The 17396-nt window shown below is 33.2% G+C and overlaps 2 protein-coding genes across 2 annotated transcripts; both read left to right on the forward strand.

Annotated features, from left to right (window-relative positions):
• Positions 1-4924: 4924 nt before the first annotated feature.
• Positions 4925-6782, forward strand: HELRODRAFT_170028 (hypothetical protein; the record flags this gene model as incomplete). The annotated part of the gene is made up of 6 exons (XM_009015856.1): positions 4925-5038; positions 5171-5272; positions 5679-5839; positions 6021-6144; positions 6258-6381; positions 6583-6782. 6 exons carry the CDS (start codon positions 4925-4927, stop codon positions 6780-6782), a joined length of 825 nt encoding a protein of 274 aa, XP_009014104.1.
• Positions 6783-7269: 487 nt separating this feature from the next.
• Positions 7270-17382, forward strand: HELRODRAFT_185435 (hypothetical protein). The gene is made up of 12 exons (XM_009015857.1): positions 7270-7546; positions 11387-11580; positions 11829-11957; positions 12504-12557; positions 12990-13034; positions 13097-13138; positions 13269-13343; positions 14219-14288; positions 14661-14728; positions 15264-15401; positions 16457-16601; positions 16877-17382. The coding sequence occupies exons 1-12, from the start codon at positions 7347-7349 to the stop codon at positions 16998-17000; spliced, it is 1284 nt and encodes a 427-aa protein (XP_009014105.1). The 5' UTR covers positions 7270-7346; the 3' UTR covers positions 17001-17382.
• Positions 17383-17396: the final 14 nt, after the last annotated feature.

Below are 17396 nucleotides of genomic sequence, written 5' to 3' on the forward strand. Positions count from 1 at the left end.
TCAACCAATCAATCAATCAATCAATCAATCAATCAATATAAAAAGGATTTCAGTTTAAAGTGGTCAGCGGTGCCTCTCCCCCTTCAATTAAACCCGCGCTCATTTGCACCCTTGCAAATGAGACATCCACACGTTGAAGCGTGCGCTAATTATGACTCTATTGGCGTTCGAACCAGGTCACCACAAGTCAAATACAAACACTTTAATTCTGAACCTATTCGTTTGTTTCATCATTGTCATCCTCCGTTGCCTCGGTGCATCTCATGAACGATGAACAGGTGCTGGTGAACATGAACTTCATAGAGAACATGAATAGAAATATTATTGGTGAACATGAACATATTGGAGAACAGAACGTATACATGTAGGTGAACATGAACTTGGTAGACAAAATGAGCACGTATACATGTTGGTGAACATAAACACTTTGAGTAACATGAACATGTTGGTGCACATGAACAGGATAGTGAACGTGAACTTGATAGAGAACACGAACACCTTAGTCAGCATGAACATGCTGGTGAACATGAACGTGTCGGGAAACGTGAAATAGCAGCCATCTGTCGATAATTCATCGTTGAATTATGTATTGAATGGAATGGAATAAAATGGAATGTTCATGATTGGACAAATAAACTAACACGCACGGACAATAAGCTCAACAAAATTTACTCTTTCAAAACAAACTTCGTCCAACAGGGCACCATTCATATATTTCAAACATTTTTAACTGGATAGTATAAAATTTACATGCCATCAAACAGAATGTCCATTAAATTTTTTAAAAATATACAGCATGGCATCATCATAAATTTAAAATTAACTCCCCAGAGGCGGTTTCGCACAAATAAATATGACGGAGCATCGCTTAAAAACTATTCAGCCACACTAAAAAATACCTCGGCTAGTGGCTGGGTAGCTACTAAAAATAATTTACTCACATTTATAAAATTATTCCACAAAGTTTATTTCTCAAAAAGACTCATAAAAATTGAAAACATTCTACAGAAAATTGTGAAATATACGATATAAGCGTATGATTCATTTTCAGAGATTAGACCCATGTTGTGTTATTGTTTAGCCGCATGTTGAATTAACCCACGAACCCTCTGATATCCTACAAATAAATTTTTCTTCAGCTACATACTCCATCATCTTCTGAATTTTAATCTTTAAATTTAAATTTATTTATTATTTGTTAGTCACGTTACATTACATTACACAAAGTTACATTACGTAACATAGATTTATCAAGCAAGTTTATTACAAAAATCGATTTTAAACTTGTTAGATTTCAATTCTATTGATAGTTTAAAAGTTCGGTAGTCAATCATCTAACTTGAATTTCTTATATTTTAGCGGTTTTAAAAATGGGTTGAATAGTGATGTGACGATGATGGTTATGATGATGACTATGTGATGATGATGGTAATTATAATGATGATGACATTGTTGCCGTTGTCAGTGATGTTGTTAGTGTCACTGTTCCTAACATTGTTTTGTTGTTGTTGTTGTGTTGTTGTTGTTTTGTTGTTGTGGTGTTGTTGTTGTTGTGTTGTTGTTGTTGTTGTTGTGTTGTTGTTGTGTTGTTGTTGTTGTGTTGTTGTTGTTGTTGTTGTGGCTAACGTATTCATTTTGTGTTGTTGTTGCAAACGTATTCATTTTGTTTACTGTTGATATAATGATTGTTGTTGATGGTGATAATTTATGGCAGCAATGTCACGCACCGACAAACAAACATGCTCTGATATAATTGTGCATTGAACGCGGGCAGCACAATTTTACAGTTCATCAGATACTTCCGAAAAAATATTACTTCAGTACAATCTCAACTGCCTCTTCACCGCGTGCACCATAAATGATTGGTCTCATCTGGCTCATTTGCATGGGAGGATATAACCCTGTTTCCTCTATAGGTCTAAACTCAACATTGGAAGCATCTAACTAAAACAATTTAATCGAAGAAGAAGCAAATGAAATCGATAAAAATAAAAAATAATAATTAAATACGACATAATACGACATGGTATTAATTAATAAATTTGAAATATCTAAAAATATTATTTTGAAAACATGTAAACCGTTGTTTAATAAAGAATAAAAAAGAGTTTTGTAATATTATAATATCTGTATTGAAATTCATATTAAACTTGTGGCCAATTCGGCAAATTCGGCGAACCTTATTGTAATATTTTTCTATTTTTTTTTTAAATATGGTTGCCGGCAGTTGGAATGAGACGGTGCAAAATATTTGAAGAGGGAACACCAAAGTTTTCCATCATTCATACGGCACAGACCTTCCAGCAAACTTAACCAAACTGCTGATAACAAACTATGAGGCATATTATTCCAATAAAACAGTTTGGACGTGTCAGTTATCGTTTTTTCGAATAAATCTTTTTGTTTCCATTTACAAGTGGAAAACTTGGTTTGGTTTTTCTACCATATTATATAAACAGCACAACTATTTACTGCTTGCGAGAACACGGCTCAGGCTAGCTAGGCAAATGCATTACTTTAAATTTAAAGCAAATCAGGCTGCATGCAACACGTCAAAAGATTTTCAAAGCATTTCAACTTTATAAATCAGCTTAATTTTTCGTCTGACACTGACACTCTGCCAGTATCCACGATAAGCATCTCATTTTAAAACTTACTTACAACAACACTCATAAAACTACTAGTGGTTTTTGTGATTGTGACTGCCAATCTGATCAGTGTATGCTTAAACATTTAATTCGTTAAATTTATTTAATTTTTAAGTTCACTCAACCGTTTGGTTACGTGCAGATAGCAAAAGCAAATGGCTCGCTGTGTCACAAAGTCACAAATGTGTTTTATTTATTAACTTACATCACTTAGCAAGGTCATCACCGACTCGATAACTTGAAAACAGCTGTTTAATTTACAATTTATCAATCAACTGACTTCAAGCAGTTAAAGGTTTTTCAATTTATTTTTAACTTCGAATTGTTTTTCATTTGTATGCTAATTCATTAAATTAATTCATCAAGTTAAATTAATTGATTAATTAAATACATTTTTACGGATGGTTTTGATATTTGTGACTTCTTGGAAGTTGGTTAATTTCAGGGATGCATATTAGGTCTTTGGCTTTTTATTAAATTTAACTAAATTTACGACTTTCTATTCTTGTATCGGTTCAACTTGCAATCAAATTCAGTAAGGTTAGAGTATAACCAAATTAATCATAATAACCGACAATAGACATATCAATGATAATAAAAATATACTATGTAATGTAGGTACATCGTATAGTAACTACTCGTACTCCTACTTGCCCGAGCACGATGCCACGATCTCCGGATCCGAGAGCCGGTTGAAAAAACGCAAAGGAAAAAGTTTAAATTTAGGTATTTACAATTTTAAAGACATCTGAGGAATGTAATTAATGTATAAATCACTAATGCCTGGTTGTGCGATCTTCTGGGAGACAAAATGATTGCGGTCCAAAATAAATAATGAGGAATTGGAAAAGTTTTGATGTGTGGTCCTTACACTTACAGCTGCCACATTTTACATAAAACTGTAAATGAAATTTTTTCTCGTCAACCAGTTGGATGTTGTTTTATTTTACAAAGTATCAAAACAACTAAAAAAGCAATTATTTAGTTTTTTTAATTCATATCGACAAATGCAAAACTGATTAACAATATGAAGTAACACGTGGCCATGAAAATGAATAAGGTACTTTCTATTTAAAGGCCTTATACACATGCTTCGGTGTTTGCTCAGGTCTGCCTGCGCTGCGTAGGCAAACAAAATTAATGCGGGTTCGCCTGATCCTGGCTTGGATACACACGTCCAGCTTTGTTCAAAAAATGTGTGCAATATTTTTTTGGGAGTTTCAAGTACCGGAACAGTACCGTTTGTATTTTAAAAACGCTTATTCATTCCAGATAAAAAATGATGGATATTTGCATTAGTAGCCGTTTATACTAAAAGGTCATCATGTATTAACTAGTTAGAAGTACATTTATCTAGAGAAACTAACAGGACCGAAGGTCTGGGACACGGTGATTCCACTTGAGATTAAAGCTCTCAGTCACTTGCATTTGTTTAAATCTAAAATTAAACGCTACCTGATTCAGAAAAATACTATTTTCTTGAATTAGGAAGTGTTTGTTATTATCGACTATATAAAATTATGTTGTTTTTTTTCTATGTATCCTATGTGTTATGTGCATGTATGTGTGTGAGTATGTGTGAATGATAGAATGCGTATATATAGGTAATTACGTTTTGATTATTTTACATTAAATATTATTAACAATAATGGAAACAATCGTAATAACTAAAGAATATACTCCCCATGTATCTTTTATTTCGAACTAATTTAATCTTTGATTTTTGTTGAACTAATTTAATCTTTAATTTATGTTGATCAATTTTGATTTCATTTGGATAGGGTGACTTTCCTACAAGCATTTGGTTGCTTTTTAGTTTACCCCTCTTTTTTGAGAAATATATGTATATATATATAAGGTTCTAGCCATATTCTTAAAATACCCACCCAGCTACCTAAGTTCTTGCTACCACTTTTTCTAAAGGTCAATTGTATAATGAATGGAAGTTAAAACAATTTCAATTTTGAGTTATTATTAATTGCTAATATGTTCTTGTTTGAAAATTATATCGAAGATTCCACAGACCTCCAACCAATTTTCATCGCACAACCAGGGAAAACTTTCATCGCATCGCAATGTGCGTCGCTATACTATTGCGATGCAAATTTCTTAATTAAAAATCCAGCCAATCGTGGCATTCGGTGCAATATGTGGAGCAGCGACGTGATTGGCTGACAAGAATCTGGGTCGCCGTAGAACATTCTAAAATTTAATGTTGCGGTTTGCCTTGCATCGCGACCCATTTGGTAATTTTCCGGAACGAATTTAGATCAAAAATGGACAAAACGAGCAGAAAGAGATCGTCCACCTCCGGCGATTTTGTCTATGACCACGTTAAAGCTGTCGTTCTTGAATTTGCCGATGTTATGGTCGCCTTCAATCATGTTAAAGTTAGTTATCTCTATCAAATATTCCCGGTAATTTTCCATGGAGATAAGCAAGCTACGAAATGAAAATCAGATCGGAAATTATATTTTAATAATTTGCACGCTCCCAGATTTTTTCTTTTTTTTGTTTTACAGGATCAAATCCATGATTACGTGAAGGGCAATGTGTCCGAGTATCTGAAGGAAAACTTCGAAAAGGATGAAATAAAATCGTTTGTCGATTCTTTCAGAAAGGAGGTACCTGATTTGATTTTTCTTTTATTCACTTTTTTTAAATAATTTACTAAATTAATCAACTGCTATATTATAGTTTGTCGTCGGATTGTTTATTAGTAGTTGCATAATTTGGTTATATCAGATCCTTGGTTTTGTTTCATAAAAATAGTTCACCAGTCTTGAATGAAAATTAATTATTCTATTGGTTTTGGAATATTTATTCTATGCTGTAGTTTACCTCTACACTACATTCTATACAAAACTAAATTTGCAAATTATTCCCATTCCACATTCACTTTTGATTTTCTGGTCAGCTCATCACCAATGACAGATAATTATATTATTTATTTTATATTTTATGCCCCATATTTTATTTACTAGAACTGATTAATATGTTTTTTTTACCGTATTTGATAAATTTTCATAGACTGGAGAGGGTCTGGTTGCAATTCCAGAAAGTGGCGAAGATGAGATTCTGAAAGCTGTTGTGGATAATTTCTTGACTGTGTTGGGCAAATCATGTGATCACCATCATAAAATTAATGTGGTTGTGGCATTGTTGGTGAAGAAGGCTATTGAAAAAAAGGAGTTGGCTGTTGAGTATGTTATTTGAATTATTCAAAATTTTAAAAAAATTCATGATTGGTATCATTTTGTAATTTTGATTAATTTAGATTGGAATTGACCGTCGAGTGTGTTATTTAATTGAATTGTTCAAAATTTTAAAAAAAATTCGTGATCAGGTCATTTTGTAATTTGTTCAATTTAGATTCCATGAGGATGTGCATAGCTCCATTAAACAGTGGGCGGAAAAAAAGGTGAAGGTTGTGGTGCTGGCCCCATGCTCGTGTGATGTAATTAAATCACTGCTGATCAGTGGAGGGGTATCTGAGGTAGCATTATTTGTTTGGTTTATTTCTTTTATTCATTTTGTTTGTATTGTGTGACTCATGGATGGCAGAAACTGTTTCATTTTCATATATATGGTGACTGTTTACAATGGCAGAGTGATGTGACAGTTGAGAGTCTGGGTGAAGATCCACGTTCTGTCAAAGAATCTTATGTGAAATTGGCAGACAAGATTCAATTGTCGCCATCAGATGTTCTCTTTATTACTACATCTCCTCATGGTTAGATAGATGTTACATTTATTTCCAAATGAATTTTTTGCAATTTTTGTGATTTAATGTGGTTCAACTGTTAGCAATTTTTTCATGTTCGATGGCAGCGTTTCGTTCTTTTTTTGGTTCTGCACTCTTTGTCAACTTGTGCATTATTTGGGATAACAATCTAGATTAATAAAATAATTTTATTGATATTTTGTTGCACAGAGGCTACTGCCAGTTCAGCAGCTGGGTTGCTGGTGGTTTTGGTAAAGATGGCCAGTGCTGATAAATGTTGTGAGGAAGAAGGCCAGGATGCTTTCCGTGTGGTTCACAATCTGAAAGATGTCTTCAAGATTTCTTATTCTGATGTGATACCCCACAAAATCAGTCGCAATGAAGCAGTTGAGGAGGTAGCCAAGAGTTGAAGACATTGCAGATAAAAGATGTGATGTTGTCAAAGAACATTCAAGTTAATTGTTGATACGATATTGTTTTATTGCTTTTGACAGATATTTCACAGATTTGTTGTTTTTATGTGCTGGTGTGTTAGTAGTTGAAATTATTTTTATTCTCATTCTATATTCTTACGGTGATGTTAGGTTATTTATTGTTGTCATCATGTTTTAATTTGTTTTTACAGTTAAAAAGTTATACAGAATTTTAGATAAATTTTTTTACACCAATAAAATTTTTACCGTGTTTGGATTGGTTGTTGATGGCTTCAAGTCGGAGCGCAGTTTGCGTTTGCACTATACGTCGAACTTTCCTGTTTTGATAATTCTGGCTTTGGAATTGTTTTATTTGACTGCGAGAAATTATCGTAGAATGTCAACACGGTGTCTGGACTTGACTGCTTAGAACGATAATCTCGGTTGAGACTGTCTAGTTTGTTTTGCGAACCGTTCGACTTCTGTTCGTTCGTTCGATTTAAATTCGCCGTTTGTCTTGTAATTCAATTTGTTTGAACATTTTTCTTTCAAATTCCAAAAATGACTGGAATATTTTTTAACACTTCACCTTCCGTCAAAAAGTTGATGGAGCTCATGAAAAATGACGAAGAGAACAGAGTTTGGGATGAGAAGGCCATAAAAAGTTTGGTTAAAAAGTTGAAGAAGGGCTCGGGGTTGGATGAATTGGTAAAGGCCATCACGTCGGAAGATTGTGACACCAAGTGCGTCACCATTCCCAGGTACCTTCTAAACATTTTTTTCAATTTTATATTTTTAATTATTCATTATCTTGTTTATTTTATTTTATATTTTATGATTTGTATAATAATGTCATTAAATATCAATAAGCATAAATTTTATTTATACTTTTTTTTTAAATTTTTTGGTAAAAGTGGTAGTAAAACTTCACTTTTCTTTTACAGTTTACTTCCCTATTCCTGGCTAAATTATTAAATTATTTTTTGCTTTTTTTTGACAAAGTCAAACAAAGTTGTGCAAATAATTTTGTTTGTTTTGTGCAGATTTCCAACGTTTCAGCACAAATTGGCTATCATTTTGTCTTCTCCTAATTTTTTTTTGTTCTTACTATGGCTGTACCTGTTTTTTCATTCACAATCTGTCAATCAATTTTGTATTTATGATAAAAGCCATTAAATTGTATGTATTTGAATTATTGATAAAGATTTCTTCTATATTTGTTGGTTTATTTATATATTATGTTCTATTCTTTGTTATATTCTCTGATTATTTGGGAAATTGTTAGTTTGATTCCACAGATGTCACAGATTGGAGGTTTTTTTTCTCAAGGATCCATGAGTGTCATTTTTGTATGGCCGATTTGTATTCTTTTCAAGATTGTTTGGAATCTCCTTTTTAGTAGCATTCTTTTTGGACCTTTTAGATCAATTTTCGGGGTTGTTTTTTTAAGGAATCTGTTGCTGCTATTCCATTCATGTTGCCATAAAGATATAATATATTGGTTGACTATTATTTTGATGTCGTTATATGGAATTGGTAAATTCTATACTGGGAGAGAATGTGCCATACTTGCCGCTCTATCCGCTTTTTCGTTCCTGCATATGCCTATATGACTTGGAATCCAAACCAATTTTATTTTATTTTTATCTCTTACTATAGTCTTATTTATTAAGTTTTGTATTTCTATTATTAATGGATTGCTGGGCTTATGATGGTCTATTGATATTAAGCTGGACAAGGAGTCTGTGTATAATATAATATATAATATAATAAATAATAAAGTATAATATAATACAAATAAAACTTGTTTGGTGCAAAAAGTTGATGGCAAATAAAACAATATCCTACCTAGGGAAACTGGGTCTCTGGATGCTAAACGAAGATTGATTGATTTTGTTTATACTACAACAAACAACACTTGCATCACCTTATGTGCATTAAATTAAAACCAAAGAAAGACTAAAGTCAACATTATATTATAAATTATTTTATGAGATGAATGCAAATGAAATGTAAAGTTTATTTTTTTCATGTGTAACAGTATAATTAACAATAACTCAATTATGCAGAGGGGCCTGGGGTAATTGAATAGTCAGACAGATAATTTTTTCATAAATTGCAAGTTTTTATTAAGGAAGACCAAATGCAAAAACACAACAAAAAATTTTATTTGATGTCAACCAAAAGAAAATTACATCAAACAGCTGAATTCCTGGGACAGAACAAGACAATATTGTTTTGTACGGGCACCGTAATCACTTTTAAATCAACATGGAAAGCAAACGATCTACTTGGGGTGTAAAAGACAAATCACATAATATCTCAATTAACCATTTAATCTATTCATTTGCTGATAAAAATTAAATTACCTCTGTTTATGCAAAAATATTTTCGTCATGTTGAAAATGTAGATTTATTACTAATATAATGCAGTATATTTATATATATATATATATATATATATATATATATATATATATATATATATATATATATATATATATGTTACATAGATTATGTTTAATTGACATGTGGGTACATTTGAAATAAATATGTGTTTCTTTCTGCAAGCAATGACTTCATTTCCTATCTGCAATTTAGAACCTATAAATGAACAAGACCAAGCAACATTTTCAACAAAATTATCTGACATCTTTGGACGTGTTTATTCCAGTGTGTTTATTCCAGTGCAATCTGTTTATTCGTACAAGTACAACCGGATTATTCTATTATTCAGTTTAATCAGTTATTATTAAAAGTAGATGTTCACATATATGCTGTTTCAGAGTAAACATCACATAACAATGAATGAATTATTGTTTTTTAATCTAAAATGAGAAAGTGAATTGTTGTTTGTCAATAATTATGTGAATTGTTGTGGGTTTTTTTGTATGTGGGAAAGGAATTGCTGCTTGTCAGTTACAGTAAGAAAGTGAATTGTTAAAGTATAATTTTGTATAATGTTTCTACTGTACAAAAATAAGTTCATATACATTTTTTAAGCAAAAATTTGTTTTTTCTTTTCAGTTAAATACTTGTTTGTTCAAGGGTTAGAATCAAGGCTCATTTATATTAAGATGTTGAAATGTAATCATATTTTTCACTACTAATTTTTTAATGAGGCAAGATTTTTTCATGAGTTATTCATAGTTGTTATTGTGCTTACGGCTTACAAAAATTTAAAGTTGATGGTCTGATTAAAAGATGATAATTAAAGTTGTCATTAAATATGAAATGAATGCAATTATTCATCTCAGATTCAACAATATTTAAGCAGCTGAATTAAATATACAGGCTGTATATCAGTGCTTCTCAACCTTTTGACATTCAAGGACCACTTAAAAAATGTGTTTCTCGGCCGCGGACCACTACTTAAAATTTTGCTACTAGCCCACTTGAAATTTATTAATTATTATTTCATATTACAATGAGCATCGTTCTTAGTGTAACTATTAGACTTAGAGAACTACATTTACTACACTTGATTATAGATGTATTAAAATTGTTATTTAAAATTATTTATTATATATCTTAATGGGATGGATGAAATTTAGGAAACTGGGTGGGGTATTGTGTGGAAAGAAATGGTCAGTGAAGATGAAAGGGAGGGTATATAAAGCATGTGTGAGAGCAGCGATGGTATATGGTGGTGAAACTTGGGTGTTGAGGAGAGAGGAGAAAAGTGTACTGCAGAGGGCTGAAAGAGCTATGGTGAGGATGATGTGTGGGGTTAAAGTGAAGGATAGGAGGAATAGTACAGAGCTGATGTTGATGTTGGGACTGAATGAGGACATTGTGATATTGATAAGGAGATCGAGATTGTGGTGGTATGGACATGTGTTGAGAAGGGATGAAAGGGTAAGGATCAGGCCAGCGTTGGAGTTTGAGGTTGAAGGAGTGATAGGAAGGGGTCGTCCGCGATTGGGATGGAGAGAGCAGATGGAGAAGGACAGAGTGAAAGCGATTAGGGTTAGGGCGAGTGACAGATGTGAATGGCGTCTAGGGGTATTTTGGTTTCATCATAGGTGGCCAAACGGCAACCCCCGATCTCAGGGAAAATGTCGTCTAAACGTGTCTTGTTATTGTTATATCTTAATAAATGTTTTAACTTCAAATTAAAAAGTATAATGTTCGTTTTACATTGATGTTGGCATACAGCGTATCTCACGGCGTATCATCAATTTTTATGTCAAATATGAAACAAATTGTAATTGCATCTTTTACAATGAGCAAATGTCACTTGCCAACAGTAATGAATAATAATAAACAGGTGGTTTTTAACGTGCCAAGCTTACATTAGAAATAATGCTACATTTAATTCTAGTGTGAGCCTTGAGCTTGCACAGTTGAGCATATCTTATCCCAAACGAGGCGTAATGCTCGAAAGACTCAATCGGAGTTCATCTTTTTTATTTTTTATTAAATAAACTTACATTCACACACTTTCTCGCAGACCACCAGGCAAATGTCCGCGAACCACAGGTTGAGAACCGCTGCAGTATATAATGCGTCAACTATTATGAACAATTACGTTCAAATGAAAGCTGGTATTAATTGCTTCTAAGAAACGTTGTAATTTAAGTTAAATTATATATCTGCAGATCATTGGATGGCCGCTTGCAAGTGTCTCAGAAGAAGGGCCTGCCACACATGATATACTGCTGCCTCTGGAGGTGGCCCGACCTCAAGAACCATCATGAACTTCAAGCCATTGAGAACTGCGAATATGCATTCCATCTTAAAAAAGAAGAAGTCTGTGTGAATCCATATCATTATGTGCGAGTTGAACCTCCTGGTAAGATGTTTTCATTGGTTGGTTGTTTGGTTGGTTGGTTGACCAGTTGCTCGGTCGGTTGTTTGGTCTCTCCTTGAAACTTATGCTTCTCATCTCAATATCACTTTTACCACTTAGTGTTGGTGTTAGATTTTTGCGTTAATGATAAACTGTTTGGTTATTTAATGAATGTTTTCTCTCTGCGACCACCGTTCCTCATTCTTTATAATAATTGGATGTTCGCTGTCTACCACCGTGACCACTTTCAGTTCTGCCACCAGTTTTGGTGCCAAAGATTCCACTGGACTCCATCAAATCACCAAACTTCAATGATGACTATCCATCAAGAATCAATAACCTCAATCCTAAAAGTGTTGATGCCAATTTCCATCTACCTGGTTTGTTTGTTTGTTCATTCGTTTGTTTTTCGTTCATTTGTTTGTTTGCCTGTCCAATCATTTGTTTGTTCATTCATTTGTTTGTTTGTTTGCTTATTTGTTTGTTTGTTTGTTCATTCGTTTTTTGTTTGTTCATTCATTTTTTTTGTTTGTCCATTTGTTTTCCACAAATTTATTGCATGTTGTTTAGATGAGATTGGCAAAATGAAATTGCACTTTCTGTTTACTACATGGTCAATTAATAACTATGCAGTTTACACCAGTCAACAAATGTATGGAATGGTTAATGTAAGCAATGCGTTAACAATTAATTAATAATATTTACATATTTTAATGAATGAATGAATTAATTATTATATTAAGACTGTTAGTGAATGACTGAATGTGAACTTGTTGCTGAGTCACGTTGTCAATGAGAGAATGAATAAATGTTAATGGATTATTACTGGATATTAATGAGTGAATAAATGTTACTGTGTAATGATAAATAAATAAGTTACTTGCTTACTTACTGTTACTGACGATCATATTTTCCACATCATTTAGAAACCCCTCCACCTGGTTACTTATCTGAGGACAGCGATAGTAGAGCTGCAGTTGGTCAGTTGCTTTCATATTTGTGTGTTTGTGTATGTGTGTGTTCGCGCGCGTGTGTATGTGCGTGTTCGCGCGCGTGTGTATGTACGTGTGTGTGAGTGTGTGCGCTTACAATATATGTAGGAGTTTCCAATTGTTTGCTATAGTTACTGTAAAAAGCATTTAAAGCAGTTTTTTTTTTGGAGGCCATACTTTCTGATGTCTTTTCATCCATAAATAGCATTATTTATTATCATTATAATAAAATGCATTGGGTCTCCATAAACAGTTCACATGATTGTTGTTTGTAGTTAGTTACGCTTGTATTTGATGATGCATCCTGAATTTGTGTGGTCTTTCATTTTTCGACCAGTTAGTGCATGGACAAATAGGATTTCAACATTTGATGTCACTTGTCCTTATTATTTGATAAAATAATTTCTTGGTTGTTTTCAGGTTGCTCGAGTGATGGTGGAGATGGTGTGAACAGTGACAATGGAGGTTATTAAATTGAATTAATTAATTTATTTATTATTTTATTAATGTATTTATTAATTTATTAGATGGGCAAGACAGTATGGATGTTGATAGCACACCACAATATGGTGAGAAGTTTCTATCAATTTGTAATTCTCTGACGTGTCTCATGTTGATTTGTTGCCAACATGACGTCAATGCTTGTTGAAGGTTGCTTGAATGAATTTCAAACAAAATGTTGTTTGTATCCATCACCAGAGTTGCAGCAGGTCAACTACACGGAGCCAAATTATTGGTGCAGCATCTCCTACTATGAACAACAAAACCGCATCGGTTCGCAATTTCATGCTTAAATTTCTATTAAATTTGTTTACATTTTGATGTTAATGATAAACAGCCAAAATAGTGTATGAAATAGACAGACACATAAAAATGTAAATAAGAAGGCAAGCTGGATGACTGAGCAATTAAAGTAACTGCTTCGTACAACCTCTCAACCACCCAGGAGGTTTACGCCAAACAGACGCCCAAAAAGTGCTGCCGGTTTTATTTTGAACAGATGAAAGTTTTGATTTAAGTTGGTCAGTTGTATAATTAGAAGGGAAGGAAATGAGTTATGCAGAAGTGTGGCACAATAAGAATTTTTTATTTACTGTTCTCATTTGGAACTGTTGGATACTTTATCAGCTAGACGTTTTGATTATAACTGTAAAAGGTTGAAGATCATTCTCTCTTTGGCACTTGCATCCGAGTTATCAACGACAAACACACACGTCGTATGTGAATATGCGTGAAAACCACGCATCACACACACTGAAGTCCAACAATTTTGTTTAAAAATGTTAAGGTTAACGAAGTTTTTGCTTAATTATGGTTCTTACCATAGTTTAAATTTTGAATGATTTCACACACGAGGCTAATCAAACTTCATGAAATTGCAATAAGAAAATTGATCCAATGATGATAGGATGGTGGACGTGAATGTATCATTTTCTACAGCAATCAAACGTGTGGTCATTTTATGTACAATGATAATTATAATATTAAGTAACAATAGTAATAATAATTTTGGAAAAAAATTACAAAGTAAAAATGGTTCTGGTCTTGATAGTTGTGAGTGGTTTCGTGAATATTTACTTAGTAAACCGTTTGCATGCATGTACATCCACCTTTGACTCTGCTAATGATGATGTTTTGATAACAAACAGGTGAACCATACCACGCTTCACAGCCTTCTTTGAGTGTTGATGGCTTCACTGATCCATCCAGCTCCGATAGGTTTGGTTCTCTCTTTCCTTCTCTCTCTCTCTCTCTCTCTCTCTCTCTCTCTCTCTCTCTCTCTCTCTCTTTCTCTCTTCGTTTTGATTTGATTTTTATTTATATCAATTGTTAAAAAATGTATTCTATCAAATTTGTAATTTGATCAGTTATTATTTAGTTTTTTATTAGACCTGATTAAAAGTTTAATTCAATTTATCATTCTTTATCATTATTATTATTATTTGTACTGTAATGGACAATATCAGATTGAATATCCTAGCATAACCATAAGTTCATTCCACATCTGTTGTAGTAACATGAGATAAAGAAAGTCACCTTAAACAAACATAAACAACAAACAATATTGAACAACATTTGTCACGTTGGCAGGTTCTGTCTTGGGTTACTGTCCAACATAAATCGATCACACCAAATTGAGATGGCAAGAAGGCACATTGGTTGGTTGTCATAATGATAATTGTGTGATAATGGAGTTGCTAAAAAAATAAACGTTCGCTGGGTCGACATTTTTTGGGATAAATTTACGAATAGATTGTTTACTATCTTCGAACCTGGATGCTGTCTGATGTTGAACGCACCGTACATATACAACACAATTTTCGCACACACAAAAAACGAGGGCGTACAAAAAAGTACCGAGAAAGATGAGCACCTTATTAGATAGGTCCCACACTATCAAAGGACTACGAAAGTTGATCGTGCAATGTTGTTTAATATATAAAATTAATTTTAAATTTCTAAAATCAACGTTTTTGGAAAATAAAATCAAATAAAATATATAAACTAGAGTAATTTTTGGGTACTGACACATGCATAACACACAAATACGATACGCACTACTCATTAAAATACACATAAGAAATACATCATTTCACATACGACAAACCAATACATTGTACATGTGCATGAACAAATCCATTGTACGTTTACAATTCATGTGAACAAATGCACATGTACGTGTACAACACACAGGCAAGGGTGTCCGTTTATACTACATTGGAGGCGAAGTGTTTGCAGAATGTTTGAGTGACAGTGCAGTGTTTGTCCAGAGTCCCAATTGCAACCAAAGGTACGGATGGCACCCAGCAACAGTCTGCAAAATTCCTCCTGGTTCGTTGCTCGTTGAATGTTTAATTATTTCAACAATATATTGTTTGACCTAACGCCTTGATCTACTTTGCACCGGAATTTGGGCATGATTTTTAGTGGAACTATCAATTTTAGTTTTGTAATGAATTTTGTTGCATAACAAAACTCAGTTTCAACATCATTGTTGAGAGTCGGCCATGCATTTATTGGGGATATCTCATTTGATTTACAGTGTCATAACCATCTTAAATGCAATCACATTTTAACTTGCTAGACCGATGTAGCAGCTACAAACATCTTGTTGATCAATAAGACAATACAAAGGTATAGGATGCAAGAGCGTCACAACTTTGTGTATACTAATGCAAATTTGTTTATGTTTTACAAGTTAATAAATTATGTGAATTAGATTGTAGACGGGATCATGCGATTTCTTTAAAAATACGCTAGTGTGATTTTTGGCCAAACGGCTTTGGGAATCCTCATATTTTTATTTCGTGCAGATTTGAACTTTTGCACATTTTTAATGCTGTAGTAAATCCCAAATAACATATAGATTTTGAAACGATTTCAAATAACATGAGGCAGGCACACCGCTCTTCTTGCATCTAATTAAATGAAGTTCTAATTTGAAGTAAACATAGCATCGGTTCTTCACATTAATCGTGTTTATATTCCAGATCAAATTTTTTTTATAGTTAATCAGTCTATTCTCCAAAAAATGTTTCTGAATATGCCTCTTGAATTTTTGCTCACTGTGTTTAACATTTTCATGTTACAAGATCTTGCTGCTTAAGACTTTATACTCTATTATTTACGTTTTATTTATTACATTCCTAAACTTGAATCACTGTTAGTTTTTAAAAATTATCAATGGTCGCTGTTTTGTTGGTATTCCTAAATTTGAATTTATGTCTGACATTCACTTTCGACACAAGAGAAAATAGAAGTCGAGAAAAGTTGTATATTGGAAATTTTTTGATGTTGCATCTGACTCATTTGCTCACAGATAGATAAAGATCGTACATCAAAAAAAAATTGTTAAAAACATTTTTATAAATTAAATATAAAAACAGGGTGTAATCTGAAGATATTCAACAATCAAGAGTTTGCTACTTTGTTGGCTCAATCGGTCAGTCAAGGATTTGAGTCAGTGTATCAGCTTACCAGGATGTGTACCATTCGCATCAGTTTTGTTAAAGGATGGGGAGCTGAGTACAGGTTTGTTACTTCCTGGTTATGCCTGTTCCGCGCTCTTTTTTATTCTACCGGACCCTTAATTTAATTTTATTTAATTTTCTTCACTTTGCTGGGGCATACTGCATTGTAATTTTTTTTCTGTCCCTTCTACTCTTTTCCCTTCTTTTTCTCTATATATTTGTTTGTGTGCGTGCGTCTGTGCGAGCTTACGTATTTTATATATTTTTACTTGTATGTATGAATTAACTATTAAATTATTATTCTTATAAATATAATCCATTAAACCGAACGTGAAGACGTCAAGCAGTGACCAGTACGCCATGCTGGATAGAAATTCATTTGAATGGTCCCCTGCAGTGGTTGGACAAGGTGCTTGTGCAAATGGGCTCACCGAGACTACCCTGTTCCAGCATGTCGTGAAGATGAATAACTGCTGCAGGCCGCTTGTTGCTGTTTGTAATATAACGCTGCATGTACATTAACGTGTTCATCTCTGTGCTGTTGTTGTTATTGTTACGAACATTTCATGGCGTGATGTGAGGAAGGACAGTCTTCGATCGTGTACATAAAGTCGTCGTGAAATTCTTTAATTGTATTATTGACCACTTAACATATTTTTTATCATAAATTTGTTTATATCGTGGCAAGATTGTTATTCGAATGGGCTGATAAAGATAGACAGCGTAACATTTGATGTCGTTACATATTTATTGCATTTTCATTTTTATATTTGTATAGACATTATTGTGTATTCATCAAACCTTTGCAGATAATAAATTGTCGTTTGTTTCCTTCGAGATTATCCAGCTTGAAATG

Source organism: Helobdella robusta (assembly GCF_000326865.2).
Source record: "Helobdella robusta unplaced genomic scaffold HELROscaffold_17, whole genome shotgun sequence".
In the NCBI taxonomy this organism is placed as follows: Eukaryota; Metazoa; Annelida; class Clitellata; order Rhynchobdellida; family Glossiphoniidae; genus Helobdella; species Helobdella robusta.